At 45.2% G+C, this 18,407-nt stretch overlaps 1 protein-coding gene across 7 annotated transcripts in view; it reads right to left on the reverse strand.

The window, feature by feature from the left end:
• The window catches only part of PSD3 (pleckstrin and Sec7 domain containing 3), a 111,065-nt gene that overhangs the window by 84,341 nt on the left and 8,317 nt on the right, over positions 1-18,407 (reverse strand). For 5 of the 7 annotated variants that reach the window (XM_054053981.1, XM_054053979.1, XM_054053978.1 and 2 more), the window contains 2 exons: positions 14,872-14,980; positions 693-1,767 (listed from right to left, as the gene is read on the reverse strand). In XM_054053981.1, coding sequence (XP_053909956.1) covers positions 693-1,767; positions 14,872-14,980 — 1,184 coding nt within the window. Of the gene's footprint in view, positions 1-692; positions 1,768-5,270; positions 5,360-14,871; positions 14,981-16,998; positions 17,108-18,407 lie in introns of those variants that run through there. The other 2 variants (XM_054053980.1, XM_054053982.1) reach the window with 2 other exon arrangements.

Below are 18,407 nucleotides of genomic sequence, written 5' to 3' on the forward strand. Positions count from 1 at the left end.
GCAAAACTCTGTGGATGCTGAGGTCAGAGCAGGTGTGGTTTGCTGAGAGCACATCAATGGGACCCTTTGCTTTGCTACAGCTGTGCATCAGGAGAGAAAAGTGAGAAAATTGGGATGTTCTTGTAAAAAGCAGTGCAATGTAATTTCTGCAATGTAAATTTTGCTAAAATTATACAAAGAACAGAGACAGATGAATAATAGAGCAAGTATGTGACAACATTCACCCTCTTATAGCATACAAGACCCTGAGTAAAACATCCTTATTATGTGAGCTCTCAGAGGTTTTTGATCCATTCTTGCACAAGCTCTGCCCCAAACCAGAAAAAATGGCCAGGCACATACAGCCAGGCCTGCATCCTGCCTATATTTGATTATATGCCATGTCCAGATCCCAACTACACCTGCTAAAGATGCTTCATCTCGCAGTCATTATTGTGCAAAAAGCAAGAGACATCTTGAGGTTTTCAAACCTAACATGGACTTCAAACATCAGCATGGTGGTGTGGACATGGTTCAGCCCCAATTACATGCACTAGCCACCACCGGGCACAAACTGCTACCACCACCACCACACCGCAGGCACCAAGCATTCACTGTTGTCATTAATCCTTTTAAAGGGGTAGGCACAAGCCATGTGCTTGGCATGACAGTAACACTGCCTGCCTGCTGTGCACCCCCAGGCCCCATCTCACCTGCTCTGGTCTTTCTCTAGAACAGACACCTCCTCCTTGCTGTGATTCTTCTTGTCCTTCACAAAATCTTCATCCTCCCTACTTTCAACGAGTTGCACTGGAGGAGTGGCTCCAGAGGCAGCAGGTCCTAGCCTCGGGTTCTCACAGACCTCACTCCAAGCGCTGTCTGGTGAGGAGGCCAAACCCGAGGAGACATTCGGTGGCTCAGGGTGGCTAGACATTTTGGGGAACATCTTTCTCTCCACAGACACAGTCTCCAGCAGCAAGTGCTTCTTTCTTCTCTGCTCCTCAGATTTTTCCAGCCATAAAATCTCCAGCCCTTGAAATTCTACATGTTTGCTCACAGCTGCCTCTTTAGACAGCCTCCTCTCAGGACCCATTTGCATTTTGCCTTGATTGTGTGCTGAAGACTTCTCAAAACGCGCCCACCCCTCCACTCTGCTGTCTGCTTCCAGGTTTGTCACAGATGGTCTATGACAGCTTGTCTCCCGCACTGCATGGACCTCCTCGGCTTTACTACTGATGGCTTGCAAGGACTCGGACTGCTTTTCCCCAGTCCATACTGCAGCCAGATCTTTTTCTACAATCAAATGCATTTTTTCCTCAGCTGTTCGTTCAGGTGGAAGAGGCATGTCTTGGGGTTTTTCTTGGCCTGCTGGAACTGGTTCTCCGGCTGCCTGCACATTTTGGCTGCCAGTAACACTCTTTTTATCCATTTGCATTTCTGAATCCAGAAGTGTACTTGCACTCTCTTGCACCTTTAGTGCTTCCAGCTGTCGAGAGATTTGCCTGATCTCTGGCAGGTTACCCGCAGGTTGCAAACCTTCTTCAGGGGTGCACAGCTGCACTGCCCCAGCATCAAGTCTTGAATTGCATGCAGGAGCCGCATGCTGAGGAAGGGGCCTGCTAGGTACCCGGTGGTGACCGTCCCATCCTTCCGGACTGCATGTCACAGGCTCTGCCTGGTGTGACAATGAAGCCTTCGGTGCATCTCCAGTTGGTTCTACAGTGCCATACTCTGGAAATTCATTGATGATGGTATGAGGGAGTAAAGTGCTGCTTCCATGGCCACTACCTGCAAAGCAAAAAAAAAGACAGTGTGGGTTTATCTAATGTGTGCATAAGCAGAAAGCCTGACCTCCCTTCCTAGCTCTCTCCTAACACAGTAACTATGCTCTTCCCTGCAGGGAAAACACTGTTTGGTTTAACTCATTTCTGCACACTCTCACACTGCAGTTTTCCAGAGCTAGTCCTTCTACAGAGGAGTTTTGGGGCAGCACTATGTTGGGAGTGTGCACTGCTGAGGAAGGAATGCCAGAAATGTCTGCTTCACTTCAGAAAGGGTCCCAATGGCCCATGAACAGTCTGAGGCCACAGGTTAGGCGCAGCACCTGAAGAAAGCAGATATTCAGAAGTCTGACATCCATCCACAGCGTAAGCCATACATTTTGGTTCTGTTTAAGAAAAATGTTTTTAGGTCATTTTCACTTGTAATGATGAAACATTGGGAAGATAATCAGCCACACCCCATCTATTCCACAGCCTTGACAAAACCAATTAGCAAAATTACAAAGCAATTAATGAGCAATTCAACTTTGTGCCAGCACTACCCTCTTCCATTAACGACTCAGGTAACTGAAGGTTGCAGTGATGTTCACATATCGAGCAGTTCACATTTTCTGCTGCAGCAAATTCACCACTACTACCCCTCCCCTTCACACGCTGCTTTCCCAACTGATGTAAACAAAGCAGAAGCAAAAATGGATGGTCCCATTTTCCAAGCACCGAGCACCCAGTGGCTCCCATTGTTGTGGGGTAACAGAGAACCAGTTGTCCTCAGAGGAACCTCAAGGATGACACAATTTCACATATTTGGCCACTATTTGAGCTTTTGAAAAAAAAAAAAAAACCCCAAAAAAAACCAAGCAGCAACAGCTGCATTCACTGCATCCTTCTGAAAAAAAAAAAAAAATGGCCTGGAGTATAAAAGTGCTTTAAAACAAACAATGGGTGTCAGATCCAAACACCTACTCTGACAAATGTCAGGAGGTGACAGCTCTGAATCTGGACACCAATTTGCATTTGGATGCTTTGCACCACTCGAGGTGCAAGTGTTGCAAACCAGTATCCACCTCTGCTACAAGCAGGCTGACCACAAGCCATTTCTAAGAAGGAAGCCATGAACCTGTGGTTAATGACAGTCTGATCAAAGTGACAGGCTCAGATCGTGCAAAGCCACAGTCTCTTCCCCACTGGGTTCTCCATATATGTCTATGCTGTTGATTTAATCACTCCATAATAAAACTTCAGTGGGTCACGGTTCACATAGATGACTCGGTTGCTGTTGAGGATAACACCTAGACAAAGGAGGGATCTTTTCTCTGCTGCAAGGTCCCAGGGACCTGTGAGGAGCATGGGATGCCTTGTCCACTTCGGCATCAGCAGTCTGCCTTCATGGCAGGGTTTCCAACACAAAGGCATGGATGCACTGGCAGAGTCTCAAGAAGAGAGTGAGGTCCTTCTTCCCATGAGAGCATTTCCAGGCACAGTGCTTCTTCTAAGTGTCCACAGACCAAGATAAACAGCCTGCTTTGCATACAACTCAGCCACACAGGGCTTGGGTGCGTCCCAAGGCCACCCACTTCATGACATGGGTGCCACGCTGCCTTTAGGACACACTCCCACCAGGACAAACTCACAGATGAGAACAGTGTGGCTGTGACTTCCCTACCTGCACTGGGACCAGCCAGAGACATCAAAAGACCCTGGCTCCTCAGCTTGCAGCTCTGGCCTGCTTTAATGCAGTCGCATTAGTGCTTGCTGCTTTCTCAGAACGTTTTTTAAGATGAGATTAAGAGAGAAGACATGCCAACAGGGAGCCCATCACTACAGATTCTAACGTAAACCCTTCTCAGTGGACACAGTTCCACCTACAGCAACTCTCAGCTTGCAGACCTGCAAGCAGGAGGTGCCCCAGCTGGGATCACCTCATGCTCCCCAATGCTGCAGGGCTGTGCTTGGCCATGCCACTACCTGGGCTGCACACTGGCTGCATCTTGAAGGAAGGTAATATATAGTGCCCCAGGAGCTGCGACCCCCCCATACCTCCCTGCAACTGATGCACCCCGCCTTGTTGGAAGGAAGCCTGGATCACCGCCTGGATGCCAAGCCCTGACAACACACCACAAACAGACCCTGCCAAGGGGCCATGCTCTTCTCTACTAATTGCTATTTTAGCTTCTGAACCGACATGAAGGAAACAGAGACGGCCTTATTTCTGCTAGTGAATGCTAAATGCACTGCTGCTCATCCCCATCTGCCATCAACAGCCACTGCTGACAGTCGTAAACCATTTCAAGCAAGTTTCTGATTTACTTCTCCTCCTGAACTTCATTCCATGCAAACCTCACCCTCTGGTAAGCCCAGCAGACTCCAGAAAACGTAGATATACAGCAGACATACACATATGTACGGGCACAGAGAAACATCCAGAGGGAGGTGGCATGCAAACAGGTACTCTGCCAAGCTTGCAAGTCACGTTTCAACAGGGCAAGAGAGGAGCACCGTCACAGTTTAAACTTAAGGCCTTTTCTACAGCGAGGTGCCAGAAGCCCTGTTCTGGAAGGCCTGCTGATGCTGCTGTCATATGCGAGCACAAGTCAACGGGATCCTTGCCTCCATGGCATCCTGCAGGAACGCTGCCTAACTGACTGCTTGATTAAGAAAAGTTCACATATGGCACCAAAGCAGCAGTCTGTCCTCATTACGTTAGGTATCACCATGCACATGACTGCCGAGGTCTCCACTCCTTGTGGTAAACAACCATCAGTTGCCATCCGCCCCACCCTGCACCCAAAAAGATGGAAAGCTTTCCCCTTTGCTCAGAGTTATTTCAGTATACAGAGCTTACAGGAGTTTGAGCTCTTTAAGGGAAACTCCTCCCTTATTCCCATCCACCACTACAGCATCATGTCTTGCTGCATCTACTGGCATATCCTGTCCAACCCCATCCCCCAATATGACTGCATTACAAACAAGGCTAGAAAGGCAACAACAAAATTTAAGGACCGCACTGAAGATGAGCAGGACAAAAAATTACCCATCACCAAACAAACAAAGAAAGGGGACACACTCTCAGGTAACACCAATTTCTACTTTGCATTGAAGGTGGCTTCTTTCAATAAAGCAAAAAAAAGGAAATAAAAATAATTAAATGGAGAGAGAAAAAGGAAAATAGAAAGGGGGTGAGTGGCTAGAAAATTGAGACCGGGCAAATATAACCTAAAAGCAGTTGGCAGCCTTTCTGATGATTAGACATTGAAAGAATTCATTACTTAAATCAGACATAGATATGATATTTCATAGGTAAATAACCATTCCATGTCAAGCAAGCTTGTCTACAGCATAATAAAAGGAAATTCTAGGAAGCAAAACACAAATTACAAGCATAGACAGACATTTCGTTTACAGATACATTTTACAAAAGAATGGTGTGAGTGTCTCTGTCTATTCAGTATACATATATATAAGCTAGCTCGAGAAAGTAGATATATTTGCTTCAACAGTCTCCTTACTCACAGAGGTTACTGTAGCTCCAGCAGTTACCCATTGGTCAAAGAAATAAAATGCACAGATCATCAATTTATCTACAGCGATATCAGCTAATTCAATTGCTGCTGTTCTAGTCAACTGGAATCAAAATAGTTTCAAATTTCCTGGCAGCTGCTGCCCTGCAGTGCACACAATGATGTAAATGGATGCTTTCTGAGTATTATGAAACTGATGGGGGAACTGCAGTCTCATTCAGTCTATCGCAGGAGCTAAGGAGTCCACCTTGGCAGCTTGCAGCGGGGGGGGAATTCCTCCAACAAGACTGCCTGACGGTATGCCAGGGAGACGTCTGTACTTAGCTGCCGTTTATTATAACCACGTCCATAAGGAAAGAAATGGGCAGAATGGCAAGGCTGAGAGTCGTGTGCTGGTTTCAGAGCGTGGGGCGCCTGATGACGTTTTAGCATTACTGAGCTGGAAGGTTTCACAAATCATCCCAGTAATCTTGCATTTTATTTCTCTGCAGCATCTTGCGCCGAGCACAAGCAGCAAATGGGTGAGCCTGCATGCAGCATCACACCAGTTATGCTTTCTTGGTACTGGCATTTCTTGCCATTATTTGTAAAAGGCAAATTAGAGCAAGTAAAAACAATGCATGCGTTAAGAAGGAATGAATCTCTAGGTGACAGATCGAAGTATTTATGGCATTATATCACTATAGCAGCTTGCCGGGGGGTGGGGTGGAGTGTCACACATGTCTCCCTGTCCTGCATTCCCTCCATTTACTGCTTCTGTGGTAACTGAAACCATTCTGATTTATAAATGCAGTGCCTGATATAAGAGCATCCTCCCCCCGTCAGAAGGGAGGGATGCTGCACAATCACTGGCAGCTTTGCACAGCAGCCCGTTTTCCAAATGATGTCATTCCCGAGGCCGTAATAGGTCCTGCCTGGCCAGTGGAGGTCCTTCGTTAGCCAAAGCTGAGGGATTAGCATAATGCAAGCTCTATGCTTTTGTAACTGGACTGCAAACATCCACATCAGACCGGATGCAGGGTGTTCTACAGCTAGCAGTCACTTCAGGCTTTTAGGCATTTTGCTTGCGCAGGGAAGTGGAGCCAGGCCTTCATCCGTGCAAAATTACAGCATTATGTAAAAATAAGAAGTTGGTGGAAACAGGGAAGCTGAGTGAAGGCTGTGGGAGGGAGAGCAAAGGGAAGAGAGAGGGGAGAGTTGCCTAGAAAATAAGCCCTGGTTAAATGCCTCTGCTGCCTTAGCAAACACGCAGGGAAAGCTGGAGTGGACCAGAGATACGGCAGAGCCTATGCAGCAAAAGTGACCATATTGGCTGACATCCCTCACCCCAAAAAGAGATGACTGGACAGGGCCCTGCTCCTGTCAGTGGGGGGTTTGACACAAACCCAATAGCTTGCACAGGCAGCGTGCACCGTGCACTCGCTGTGCTTTAAGAGCTGGCAGCAGCGTGGCAGCAGGGGGCTCAGAGTGACACAGAAATTAACCTGACCAGTTCAGGGAAGCAAATAATGTCCCAGCAAGGACCTCAAGGGCACCATGTCGCTCAGGAAATCCTGCACCCAAGGCCTGGTGAACAATGGAAGGGTAATCAGTGAAGTACTGCTTGCTGCTGCTCTTCACAGTTCCCTAAATTCTGGGGGGGGCTGAGCAACCCCAGAGGCTGTGTTAGGCAAACCTTCAGTCTCCCGCAGGACAATCATGCTCACAACATGTAAATTCATCAGGAATCTCTGAGCCAGCCATGTCCCAGCACACAGAGTTGGGCGGTGATACGATGCCCCAGTTGTCACAGCTTGAAGAACAGACAGTGAGAAAATTTCCTAGGCTAAGAATGTAAATCGTGTCCATTAACAAAGCAACGCTCAAAACAGCCAGCAAAATATCCAGGTCACTGTGAGTCAGTTTGCGGGGGTGGAGGGTCGAATCAGCAATTACAAACCTTCTAACCCAGTTTCTGATGGAAAGCAATGCTGTGACTCGGTTGCTTCCCCCCGTCCCCAGTGACACACAGGGTTTTGGAGCACACGCATAACCCCAACCACACCGGACCAAGAGTCTTCCAGGGAGTCCTGCACCTGTCCCCTTGCTGCAGGAAGGATGGCAACTTGCCACAGCAGCTCACAGGCCTACAGTGAGCTCAGTGCAGGACAAAGTCCAAAACTAACATGCAGCACGTGCTGGGAGGGTTTAGTGTGAGGGATTATCCACTACAAATTGCTGCATGGGCCACAGATGGTCAGTGAGATAACTCGGTCCCAAGAGTCATTACCCTGGAAAGTAAAAGGGAGAGCAAAACAGCTGCTAGCATGACTGGAGACAGGAGAGAATACAAAAGGAGTATCTGGGCTCCTTATCCTGATTTAAAAGTGCAGGTTAATCTTACATTTAACGCACTTTTCTTCTTTAAAGACCCAACCCCTGGAGTGATGTGGTTGTGAGAATCTCAAGTTTTGGTTTACGGCTTACGTTTGGAGAAGTCTTAAACTCAAAATCAAAAGACAGATCCGAAAAGAATCTGAAATTTTCCAATTTTTCCATTGCTGTGATTTAGAAAGGAAGCAGCTAAGTGTACACACACATAGTGATAGCAAAAAGTACTTCAAGAGTTCCCTAAGAGCCTTCAGCTGAAAGAGCAAACTTCTGGAGCAGTGACAATTCACAGCTGCTTTGACACTTGCAGCATCAACAAAGACTTTACAGCCTCTCTGAATTCACTTGTACTTAATGTTACATGTTTAAAATATTGTCTTTCTAAAATCCTCTTAAAACCCTCAAAAAATCCAAACAGAAAGATATCTTCAGATAAAAAATACATTGTCAGACTTCGAGCAAGCAATAATGGCTTAAAAAAAAATGACACTACTAGTTATACATCTTAGAAACTCAGAAATCTTTGCAGCAGCTGCCGCAGAAACTAGGCACATCTGCAGAAAAAGGATGTCCTTTACTGCACTTCGGAATTCAGGACCAATTAGCCAGGCTAAGAGAAAACTTGCTAAGCAGTCCTCAAAGCACCCAAGGAGCTGGATATTGAGTTACACACCCAGCAATAACAAAAATAGGGCACAGAGGGACATGCGTGTCTCTCAGGCACTAAGTATCTGCAGCTAAAGGTAAAGCTGGACGTTGCATGGTAACTTTTCAGCAGGCTCACCCAGTGAATGAGATTCTGTGCCCCAGGAAGCTGGACAGAGTTAAATAAGCAACTCTGGGGTTCACAAGCAGAAGGCAGTTGCATAAGTGGTGAAATGCAAAAAGGAAAAATACTTGCTGTACCCTGTGTTATGCTTGTTCAGCATGGTACCAGGCCAGCACTGCACCTACCCACATAATTTTAATTAAACACCTTCTTTCTCCATGTTCATTATCAGGCGTCTCCAGTAACAGGGTAATATGTATCTGTTCCTTCAGAAAGCTTCAGAGATGAATGGAGGCTACAGCCCAGTGGAGTGCTTCTCTTGGTGTGCTGCCTATCTCATTAGCTGAAGCCAAGAAGAGAAGCCTTCAGTGCAATAAGCAAAAATGCAGCTGTGCCCCACTTTACCCACCTACAGCCAGTGAAGTCAGCTGGCTGAGCTTCTCCTGTTGTGCCCACTGACCTGGATGCATCATTTTCCATCTGCCTGACAGAAGGTAAGGGTTTGACCACCTCCAGGCAAGCGTTTCTGAGCCCTGCCAGCTTCAGCCGGGCTCAGCCTGTGCCATGTGTGCAGAGCATCTGAAGCAGCCAGACACCACCAAAGGGCCGCCAGCATCACCAGGCCCCCAAATACTTGTGCACTCACATCAGCACAGCTCTCAGCTTCAGCCCGACAGCCCACAGACAGGGAGGCAATTATTGCTTTAACTTGGGCATTTCCTAACTTCTGAGTGCTTAATTCTGCACCTTCAGAAAACAATAAACAAACTGCTCGCGTTTTAACAATTATTTGTACTAAATCCTTGGCCTTCAAACAACTCTGTTGTTTCCCAAGTCAAAGATGTGGTAATCTCCTCCCTGCAGCTGTAGGTTATGATAACTTGAACTATCCAGCTTTCAAGTGCAGGTCACAAGACATCCAATTTCCTCCTGCAGAGCAAGGGATTTAGCATAATGCCTTACACCCCTCGAATTTTCCTTTCCCTGAGACTGGAAATCCAGACATTCATCACACCACACCTGACAGCTCTGGAGTGCGTCCCAGCTTCACCCAGCTCTGGGAAGCAGGACTCAGAAATTCTAATGGAGAGACAGCAAGATGGCTCCCCTTCACACAGCTGAGATGCACAGCACACTGCAACCTGTTCTCCTTTACCAGCATTAATTTTTTCATATGCACAGTCAGACGTCGTCTTCTGACGGCACTCTTCTGAACTTGCTGTTCCTCAGAGCATCCAAGCTCACCTGTTTTACTCTGCATTGGAGTGAAAGAGGAGCACTCAGCATGACCAGTGAATGTGCTGGTGCCAGAGAGGTAATCACTTCTTGGAGTACACAAACTCCACTAGAAAACTACCTTTTAATGCAGTACCTCTGGACTTCTACAAAGAGAAGGTTAACCTTCTCTTTGTATCACTGCCAACCAGCAACACCAAACATCAGGGATATCTATGAGAAAACGTACCGATTACACACTACTATTTAAAAACTCCTGTTGGTCTTCAGTGTGTCAGAAAATGTAGGGAGATATGGAGATATTAGAACCAGCAACAAAAAAGCTGCTCAGAGTCAAAGATGCACAACAGGGTAATGGAATTTTAATTAAGCGGGCAAGGCGGGCACCACAGGTCTGACCTTTCTGGATTCCAGCCTCGCATATGTCCCTGGTAAAAGTTGCAGGACATACTTTTAAATACACAGCTGACATTCCTATCCTCACAAGCTCTGTTCACCATAATTAAGCAACAAGAATGTGAAAATCAGGCAGTCCTTCAACCCTCAGAAAATGCAGTTTTGTACCCTTCCAGGAAAGCAGAGCTGCAAAGGAAGACCAGGAAGCCTAGACTTTCAGGATTGCCTAGAGAAGGAAAGAGCAAGAGATGAAAACATGAGTAAGACTGGTGCATTGATATGGAAAGCAATACGGTTGAAGCACAGGGCAAGACTACAGTCAGCAATGCAAGACAACATGAGAAAGATTCAATGTGTGATCTAAAGGCAGTTTTTAGAGTGAGGATCAGGAAGATGCCACACCTGTCCAAGGAGGATGCAGCAGAGCTGGACACAGAATCATACAGAATCTCAGAACGGTAGGAGTGGAAGGGACCTTTGTAGATCATCTTGGACAACCTCCTCCTAAAGCAGGTTCACCTAGAGCAGGTTGCACAGGAACACGTCCAGTCAAGTTTTGAATATCTTCAGAAAAGGAGGTTCAACAGCCTCTTTGGGCAGCCTGTTCCAGTGCTCCATCTCCCTCATAGCAAAGAAGTTCTTCCTTTTGTTCCGATGGAATTTCCTGTGTTCCCATTTGTGCCTGTTGCCCATTGTCCTGTTGCTGGGCACCACTGGAAAGAGTTTTCCCTGATCCTCTTGACACTCATCCTTTAGATATTTATAAATGTCGATAAGGTCCCCTCTCAGTCTTCTCTTCTCCAGGCTAAACAGACCCAGTTCTCTCAGCCTCTCCTTGTATGAGCAATGCTCCAGTTCCCTGATCATCTTTGTGGCCCTCCACTGGACTCGCTCTCCAGTAGTTCCTTTTCTTTTTTGAACTGGGGAGCCCAGAACTAGACACAGTATGTGTGACAGACACATGAATTTAAGTGCCACAGAGAAAGCAAGCGAGGCAGAGATGCAAAGGACAACCTCGTAAGCTGGCCATACTCATTTTACAGAAAGTTACCAGGGTAATTTTCTTAAGGCTATTTAAATCAGCGTCATAGTACCGTGAAAATGCTTTGCTTGTACAAAAAAAAAGCACCCACTGGGTGCTTCCTTTCCTCCTGAATTCTACAGCAAAAGCAATAATTTTCATGATTGAAGTTCAGGAATAGGTATGTTGCATGAGTTAAAAGTATGCATTTAATTTTCTTTCATGTGTCAGCTCTGGCACTGTTTTACTCCTTGCAGAGGTGAGTCAGCACACATTGCCAGGAGAAAGTAAACCTTTTTATTAGAATTCGGGTTTTGGCATTGTTTGGGGGGTTTTCATTACTTAGTTTTTGCTGGCTTGAGCTTGCTAAGAAAACAGATGAGCACAATAACAAGCATGAGGTAATTTCCAGCAGCGTGTGGCTGGGACCATCTCTTTTGGCAGAAGCAAGCTGTTAAATGAGCTCAGTCGCCTCATGACACTTCACTGCACACAAAACAGCAAGTGACAGGCTTTCCAAAAAGCTATTTGTTTCACTAGGAATTCAAAAACAAGTTTCTTCCAGCAGCTGTTGGGAAAGACTTGCATAGCAACCCGGAGACTATTTGTACAGAGTTTTTTTGCAAAGGATGAGATTAAACCCTCTGTCACACAGGAGGGTTAAAAGCTTTCTCCTAAAAGCATTAGAAAAAAAAAAAAAAAGACTGTTATAAGTCTTAAGATGCTACTTTCTTCCTAACAACTGTCCTGGAATTTTTTTCACATATAACAGGAATTAGAGGGTACTTGGCTTTCATGTTTACTTAATCATTTATATTGTACTGTCCCCTTCTTCTTTCCCCAAGGAAGCATTTTTTAGGACTAAGTCATGTTGTCAGGACTTTTTTCTTTTTGGTATTAAAATGCATTCACTGCTAAGTCATGAAAATCAGTAATCTGTAGCTGGTCGAATTCAAAAGATAAGGCTGCTCAATAGAGATTGCTGTTTCTAGCCGGTTCCAGAGGAGGGTATGTTTCCATATAACACAAGCACCCTTTATGTCAACAAGGCTGAGATGTATTGTCCAATCAGCCAAATTCACTTTTTAAAAAACATTTTCATTTGCTGGAAGGCAGAAGTCTGGAGTTTCCCCAGGGAAAGCAGTCAGTGCAGGGGTGTGTGGCTGTGCATGGTGCATCCTCCCCACTCCCGCAGCGGCGAAGAGCAGCCTCATGAACAAGGGTCTGCAGGGAGAATCTGTGGCCCCAAGCACTCCCACGATACAATGAGGGTCCCGAGGACCTGGCCCTGCTGCTGCTCCAAGTGACGCATACAGGCCAGGAGGATAGGCAACAGAGAAGAGAGGAGAGAAGCCAGGCAAGAGGCACCACGCACTACAGACAAGAAGACATGAGTACATCAGAGATCTCAAATATTCCAGATAAAACCAGACAAAGGCAACAAAGGTAAGAAATAAGGAGGAATTGTTTTTAATGTGGCAGCTTTATTAACGTTAGAATATCATCAACAAAGCACCTCTTCTACAGACATTTACCTTTTTTCCCCACCCTCCTCTCACACATGAAATGACCACAAGCTTCAAACTCAGCAAGCAGCTTCTTAGCAAAGTCTGCTGTTCCCTGTTTAGGCAAACAGAAATTTGCCTCAGTCACCCCAATTATTGTTGCTTCTTTGTGAATCGGCTTGATCAAAGCAAGTATTTTAGTACTTAATTAAAAAGTATAAATTAAAAATTTATATCCACAACAACATCCAGCAGGGCTTCGGTAATATGGTTCTGGCCAAAAGGGAAAGGATAAACTGGGAGGCGGAAGTAATTAAGCCATTCAGGAGCTTACACATTACATTCTTGGTTTCTGAAGCCAGTCAAAGCACGGGTGAACTGCTTTGGGTTAGATAAACTAAAGTTCAGTTTTACTATTCACGGTGTTCTCTTAATTAAGTTTAAACATCAGTAATTCTCCCGGCCCTACACGTATCACTCATTTGCTTGAAATTTTTCATACCTGGACCCACAAAACCCATGTCTTCTTAGTATCAGGTTTGTTTGGACCTTTGGTGGTGTTTTTTACCTCCCTGTGTAATTGAGAGAAGGACAGAAAGACTTTCAGGCACACCTGCTTCCTTCCAAAACATACATGTAATGATATACTAAACATATGCCAAATCAAAGGAAGCCAGGATTAGGTGCACAGTGTGTGCTACGGTGCCCTCGGTTGCCCTATCCTCATTATCTCCAGCTAATAAGCAGTTAAGACCTGCTTGCTTTAACAAAAAAAAAGTGGAAGAGGCAGCACCACCCTCACTTATCCACTGTGTTCAAACACCTTCCTGGAAGAACAGGAGGAGGATGCAGATGCATTTGTCTGTGACAGCATGAAGCCACTCTGGGCAGGGACAATGTCACCCAGTCTCTGGGCACAACTCACAAATGTAATAGTTAAGTATCATTAAATATTTGGAAACTCTCCTTGAAGTAAATTCCATTTCACTAATTGTTAGCCACTAATGGTAGTTTCTGAGTGATAAAGGAACAGAAGGAGATTCAGAAACAAGGCAAGAAGCAGCACAGGAAAAATAGAGAAAAGCACACACATATGACAATATATCTGCCTTATTCTTTGCCAGCCTTTATTGTAGGGCTCAGTATTCACCCAGTTCAGAATACCCATAACATCTGATAGTTGTTTTGGTTAGTAACAATAATAGATTCACTTGGATTTGTTAGACACAGCATACTTTATTTAATGCCAGTCTCAGGAAATGTACTAACGCCTGCTGACAGTGCTCTCACACAGTGTCTCTCCAAACAAGAAATGAAGTCATCATGATTCATGTAATAATCCAATACATGTTTCTGAAATTCCTAAATGAGGACATTTTGGTTGATTTAGGGTTTTTTTCCCCTCCACTCTGCAATGAAGACCTTCCACATGGAACACCAACCTTTAGAAAATCCAGGGAGGAACAGTTTAGTCACTTTCCAGACACCAGTTCTGGGGGTGCTGCCCTTCTCTGGCAAGAAGGGAGTCTTGTTTAATTAAAAGTGACATTCCAGAAAGTTTGCAATTAGAAAGGATCAAGATGCAAAGAGAATAGCCTGAGGAACTGCTTTTGCAAAGAGGGCAGGGATTGTTGATAATTACAATGAGGTAAGAGAAATAGGTCGAGTAACTACATCTTTCCTTCTAAGCTTGGCCTGCAAAAAGATAGAAAACGCCATGTATTTACAGGAAAAGAACAGAAACAAGGCTGATCCTTAGGCGTAATATTAAATACTGCACCTGGATTTCTGGAATTACTAACTACAGAGGATGAAGCAGTTCAGGTACCACCGTAAGTATCTAAATTAAAATCTTATCTACCTCTAGCTGTAAGAAAAGCAGCATGCAGACAATGAAGGGCATTCCTCGAAGGACCTTCAGGCAGAGATGGCTGTGTTTCGACATGTGTAATTGAAGAACGTGTGGTTGAAACAACTCTGCTGTAGAGAAGTGTTGGGACTCCCTCTGCCAACGTGTCTCTGGCACACAAGTCCCCGCTGTCACATCAAGGTAGCCCAGGTGAGCCAAAGAGAAAGTTGGGGATGTAAGACAGAAAACCACTGTCATTTTCTGGGGCCAAACCAGCAGGCTCCTTTGTTCTGGTACTTGCACTGTGGTCCGAGAAGGGGCAGCAAGGTACAGTGAGTGAGACTTCATGGGTTCATTAGGGAGCAGCTCCTGCAAAACTTTCCTGACTAGCTTAAGAGATTTTTTTTTTTATTTTTTTTTCACACAATAGTAATAAACAACACTTACCTAGTTCTGAAGGTTTCTCTTCTTCTAAGCCAAATAAAAATTCATACTTGGCCTTAGCAACAGTCTGGGCATGAGACAACACATCATTATCCCACACAAGTGCTTCTGCCTGTAAAGTCAAAATAAACAAAGCTTATCTATCTTCTAGTGAAAAAACAGCAGCAGGAACATGAAATCCCTTTAGGTGGGCTGTCAGGTAGGATTTTCAAAGTGTTTTGTTTAACTCTATCACCACCAAGATCAACTGGAGCTGACATGGGTAAACTCAGGGTGCTTCTGAAGAGCTCGCCCCTCTGTTTTCAAACCCAAGCATTTCAGTATTAAGCAGTGATGTTACAGCACCCAATCCCCCCAGATCTTTAGCTGGCTTACACACTGAAAGGCCAGCAGCACTGGACAATCATCTCAGTAATACCAGTTAGGGTTAAAAATGGCTAGAGAATAGTATCAAATATAGCAAAATTGAGTATGGATGTAACAAAACTGAGACCTATGGGAAAACTATAAACGGGGGAGGCTGTTTGGGAGGAGGCTGGGGCACAGAAAGGGAGGAGCAAGGGCTGCAACAAGCATTATTGTTGATTCCCCTACAAAAATGGGGAAAAGGATACTAAGGTATGGCAGGTGCTCTCAGAGGGTCTCTGTTGGGCAGCCCACACCTAACCACCACCATCTTGATCAGGACAAGCGCTTAACCTGGTTTTCATGATGATACCACACAAATCAAACCTGCTTCCATGGTCAGGAAGCAGAGAAGGGGCACAGAGCGGTCTTCCCAGCTAGCAGGAGAAACACTGGGGGACAGGTGGGCGGGCGGATGGATGGATGGATGGATGGATGGATCAACCATCCCAGTGCCACCCAGACCTGGTGCCACAGCACTTTCCCACTGCTTCCTACTCACAAGAAGCAGTTTAACACACTAGAAGTCCAGTTTCTCAGAGAGAAAGGTTGCAAGACTAAGATTAAAATTAGTTTTCTAAACAGATGTGGACAAATTGTATGTCCAAGATAAAGCACACGCCAGCACTAAACTGTAGTGCAAAACCTGTCTGCAGTCGGCATTAAGTTTCTTCCAGGCTGGGCAAGATGAAGCCTGTAATTATTCTGTCTAAAGTGACAGATGAAATAAAACATTGACTCTTTAAATTCTGCAGTGACCTTTATATTCATACATTATGTTTGAGGCATCCAATTGTTACAGTATAGCAAGTCATCCCATGGTTCACATTTGCAAAGGCCTTAGCTTGCAAGAACACTCCAAAGAAAAAGAAGCCAGATGGAACATTCTGCCCCCCAGGACAATAACTTTTATATGCATCCACCACATACCTTAGGATAAGCGTCAGCTACAAGCAAATCAAAGTACAGGTGACACATCATTCATATTAACACATGGCCAAGGCTCTTTGATCAGAGATGGACAGTGTCACAAATACATACATTTCCTCCAAGGCCAGCTCTCCAACAACTACATTTTCTTCCAAGAAAATATTTACAAATCACTATCTTGCCCCATGCTCTAGAACTGTTTTGCTCCAGGTTTTTCTGGCTTTTTATACCCATTTCTTCTCCCACCCTTCTGAATCGCACAGGTTCTGCAGGATATAGTCCAGCACACCTCTGTAATAAGTGGGCAGTAGATCTTATGCAGGGGTCTTGGATATATTTATTTATCACTCACTGGCCCCACTATTCACCACCTGCAGTTCAACGGGTACTTTGATGGACCTGCTAACACTAGCTTAACAAATACTTAGGGAAAAATATGATGAAACAGATGAAGGGCTTTCTAGCACAAAGATGACTATCTCAAGCATGATAAAACAAGATTGGAAGAAGCCTTCATGTTTCCCCCTGCTTTCACACAGCTGCATCCACAGGAAGGGCTAGAAAAAGAACTGCAGGACCCAGCGCACACAGGAGGAGGCTCTCAGTCAGCAACAGCCTGAACAGGAGCAGCTTACAGAGTCAGACAAAAATTCAGCCTACCCAGATGGATCTGAAGGCATGGGACAGCTGAATAATCAGCTGGTGCCACATTGCACTCACAGATGAATGAAATGAAAAATGAAGTGGACAGAGCAATCCCGTTCTTGAACAGTCAGGTATTTCTGATCTACACACCTCTGCGATACAGCATGTCCATCCCTCAGACTGGCTCTTCAAGGCTTCATAGACATCTGCTACTCTGAGCAAACACATTCTCCAAGGGTCTATATTTCCTCGTTTCTTACTGTAAAGCAATGAAAGAGTCCAGTTCACAGCACCCTCTGTATCACCCAATGGCAAGCAGAAATTAATGGTTAAATTAATATTGGTTCAGTGTACAGGGCAGCGTTTATCAGTTTGGTGTCTAAATGGAGACGGCAAGACCTTTGTCTTGGCATCGAAAGGGATAACTTGATTTTCAGAAGTGCTCAGCACCATTGACAAGAATTGCAGGTACTGGCTTGTGCTTGGGAACAGCTGAACCTAACATCTATTGAGGCTGTTAGAGCACTATTAGGATGTGTAAAGGTAGAGCAGTTCAGAGCCTCCAGATCCAGGCTTAAGGGTAAGTTTATGATACGTTATCCAAACAATGGATATGAAAATGGAAAGCAAGAGAGGGAGAGAATGAAGATGCTATGCAGTCAGAGCCTGCTTTTAAAACTATTGCTTTACTGTTGTCCTTCCTTAGACACAGAACAAGAGAAAATAAAAACTAAAAAAACCTCAAACACAGAACATCCTTTTCTTCTTTCAAACTGCCACTCACTCAAGCCTTGCAGAAGTTATCACGCCCCAAAACTCAGAGCCCAGAGAAGGGCCAGACAAACATTCACAGCACTTTCTAAGCAGTATTAGCAAGGATTAAATACATGCAAGATTGGAAGGGATGTAAAACTCCTGCTTAAGCCTTCTCCCTCAGTCCAAAGGCAAAGAAATCTGCTTCCGGGTCAACTCATTTCATAAGTGCTTCCCTCAGAGGGCTTTTGATACTCTGGTGTTTGTCACTGCTGGAGAGGGTGACACTTGCTGAGAGCACCAATCATCTTAAATCAGTCCAGCTGTACATACGTTTCTCATGAGCCACACACACACTGTTTTTTCAGTCTGATTACATGCCAGACAGAGTGGTGGTGAGCTCTTGCCCTTTCATTCACCACTCTTGCAGTGTTATCTGCCTCTTTGAACATGTTTGATCAAGTCTGTTTCTCTGGGTCATGGTTCTTGGTTGCGAACTGGGGAGGCTGCATTCGTCTCTTGAGTGAATTTCCTATAACATTCATGAAGTAGCATTAGCTTGGACGTGGCAGTCCTCATCCCTCAGACCTCCTGCCAACACACTGGACCAGTTTCTGTTGACCTTGCACAAGGCATTGGCACAGGCCAAGAGGTCCCACCTCACTGGGCTTGAGTCACTTGCTGAGGGACCAGAGATTGTTTGGGATGTGCCCATGGTGGTTTCAGGCTGGCATGGAAAGTGAAACTGCTGAATCCATGTCTTAGCACTGAACTGAACAGCCTTAGGATGGTAAGGCTTCAGGGAT

This window comes from Cuculus canorus, chromosome Z (assembly GCF_017976375.1).
Source record: "Cuculus canorus isolate bCucCan1 chromosome Z, bCucCan1.pri, whole genome shotgun sequence".
Classification (NCBI taxonomy): Eukaryota; Metazoa; Chordata; class Aves; order Cuculiformes; family Cuculidae; genus Cuculus; species Cuculus canorus.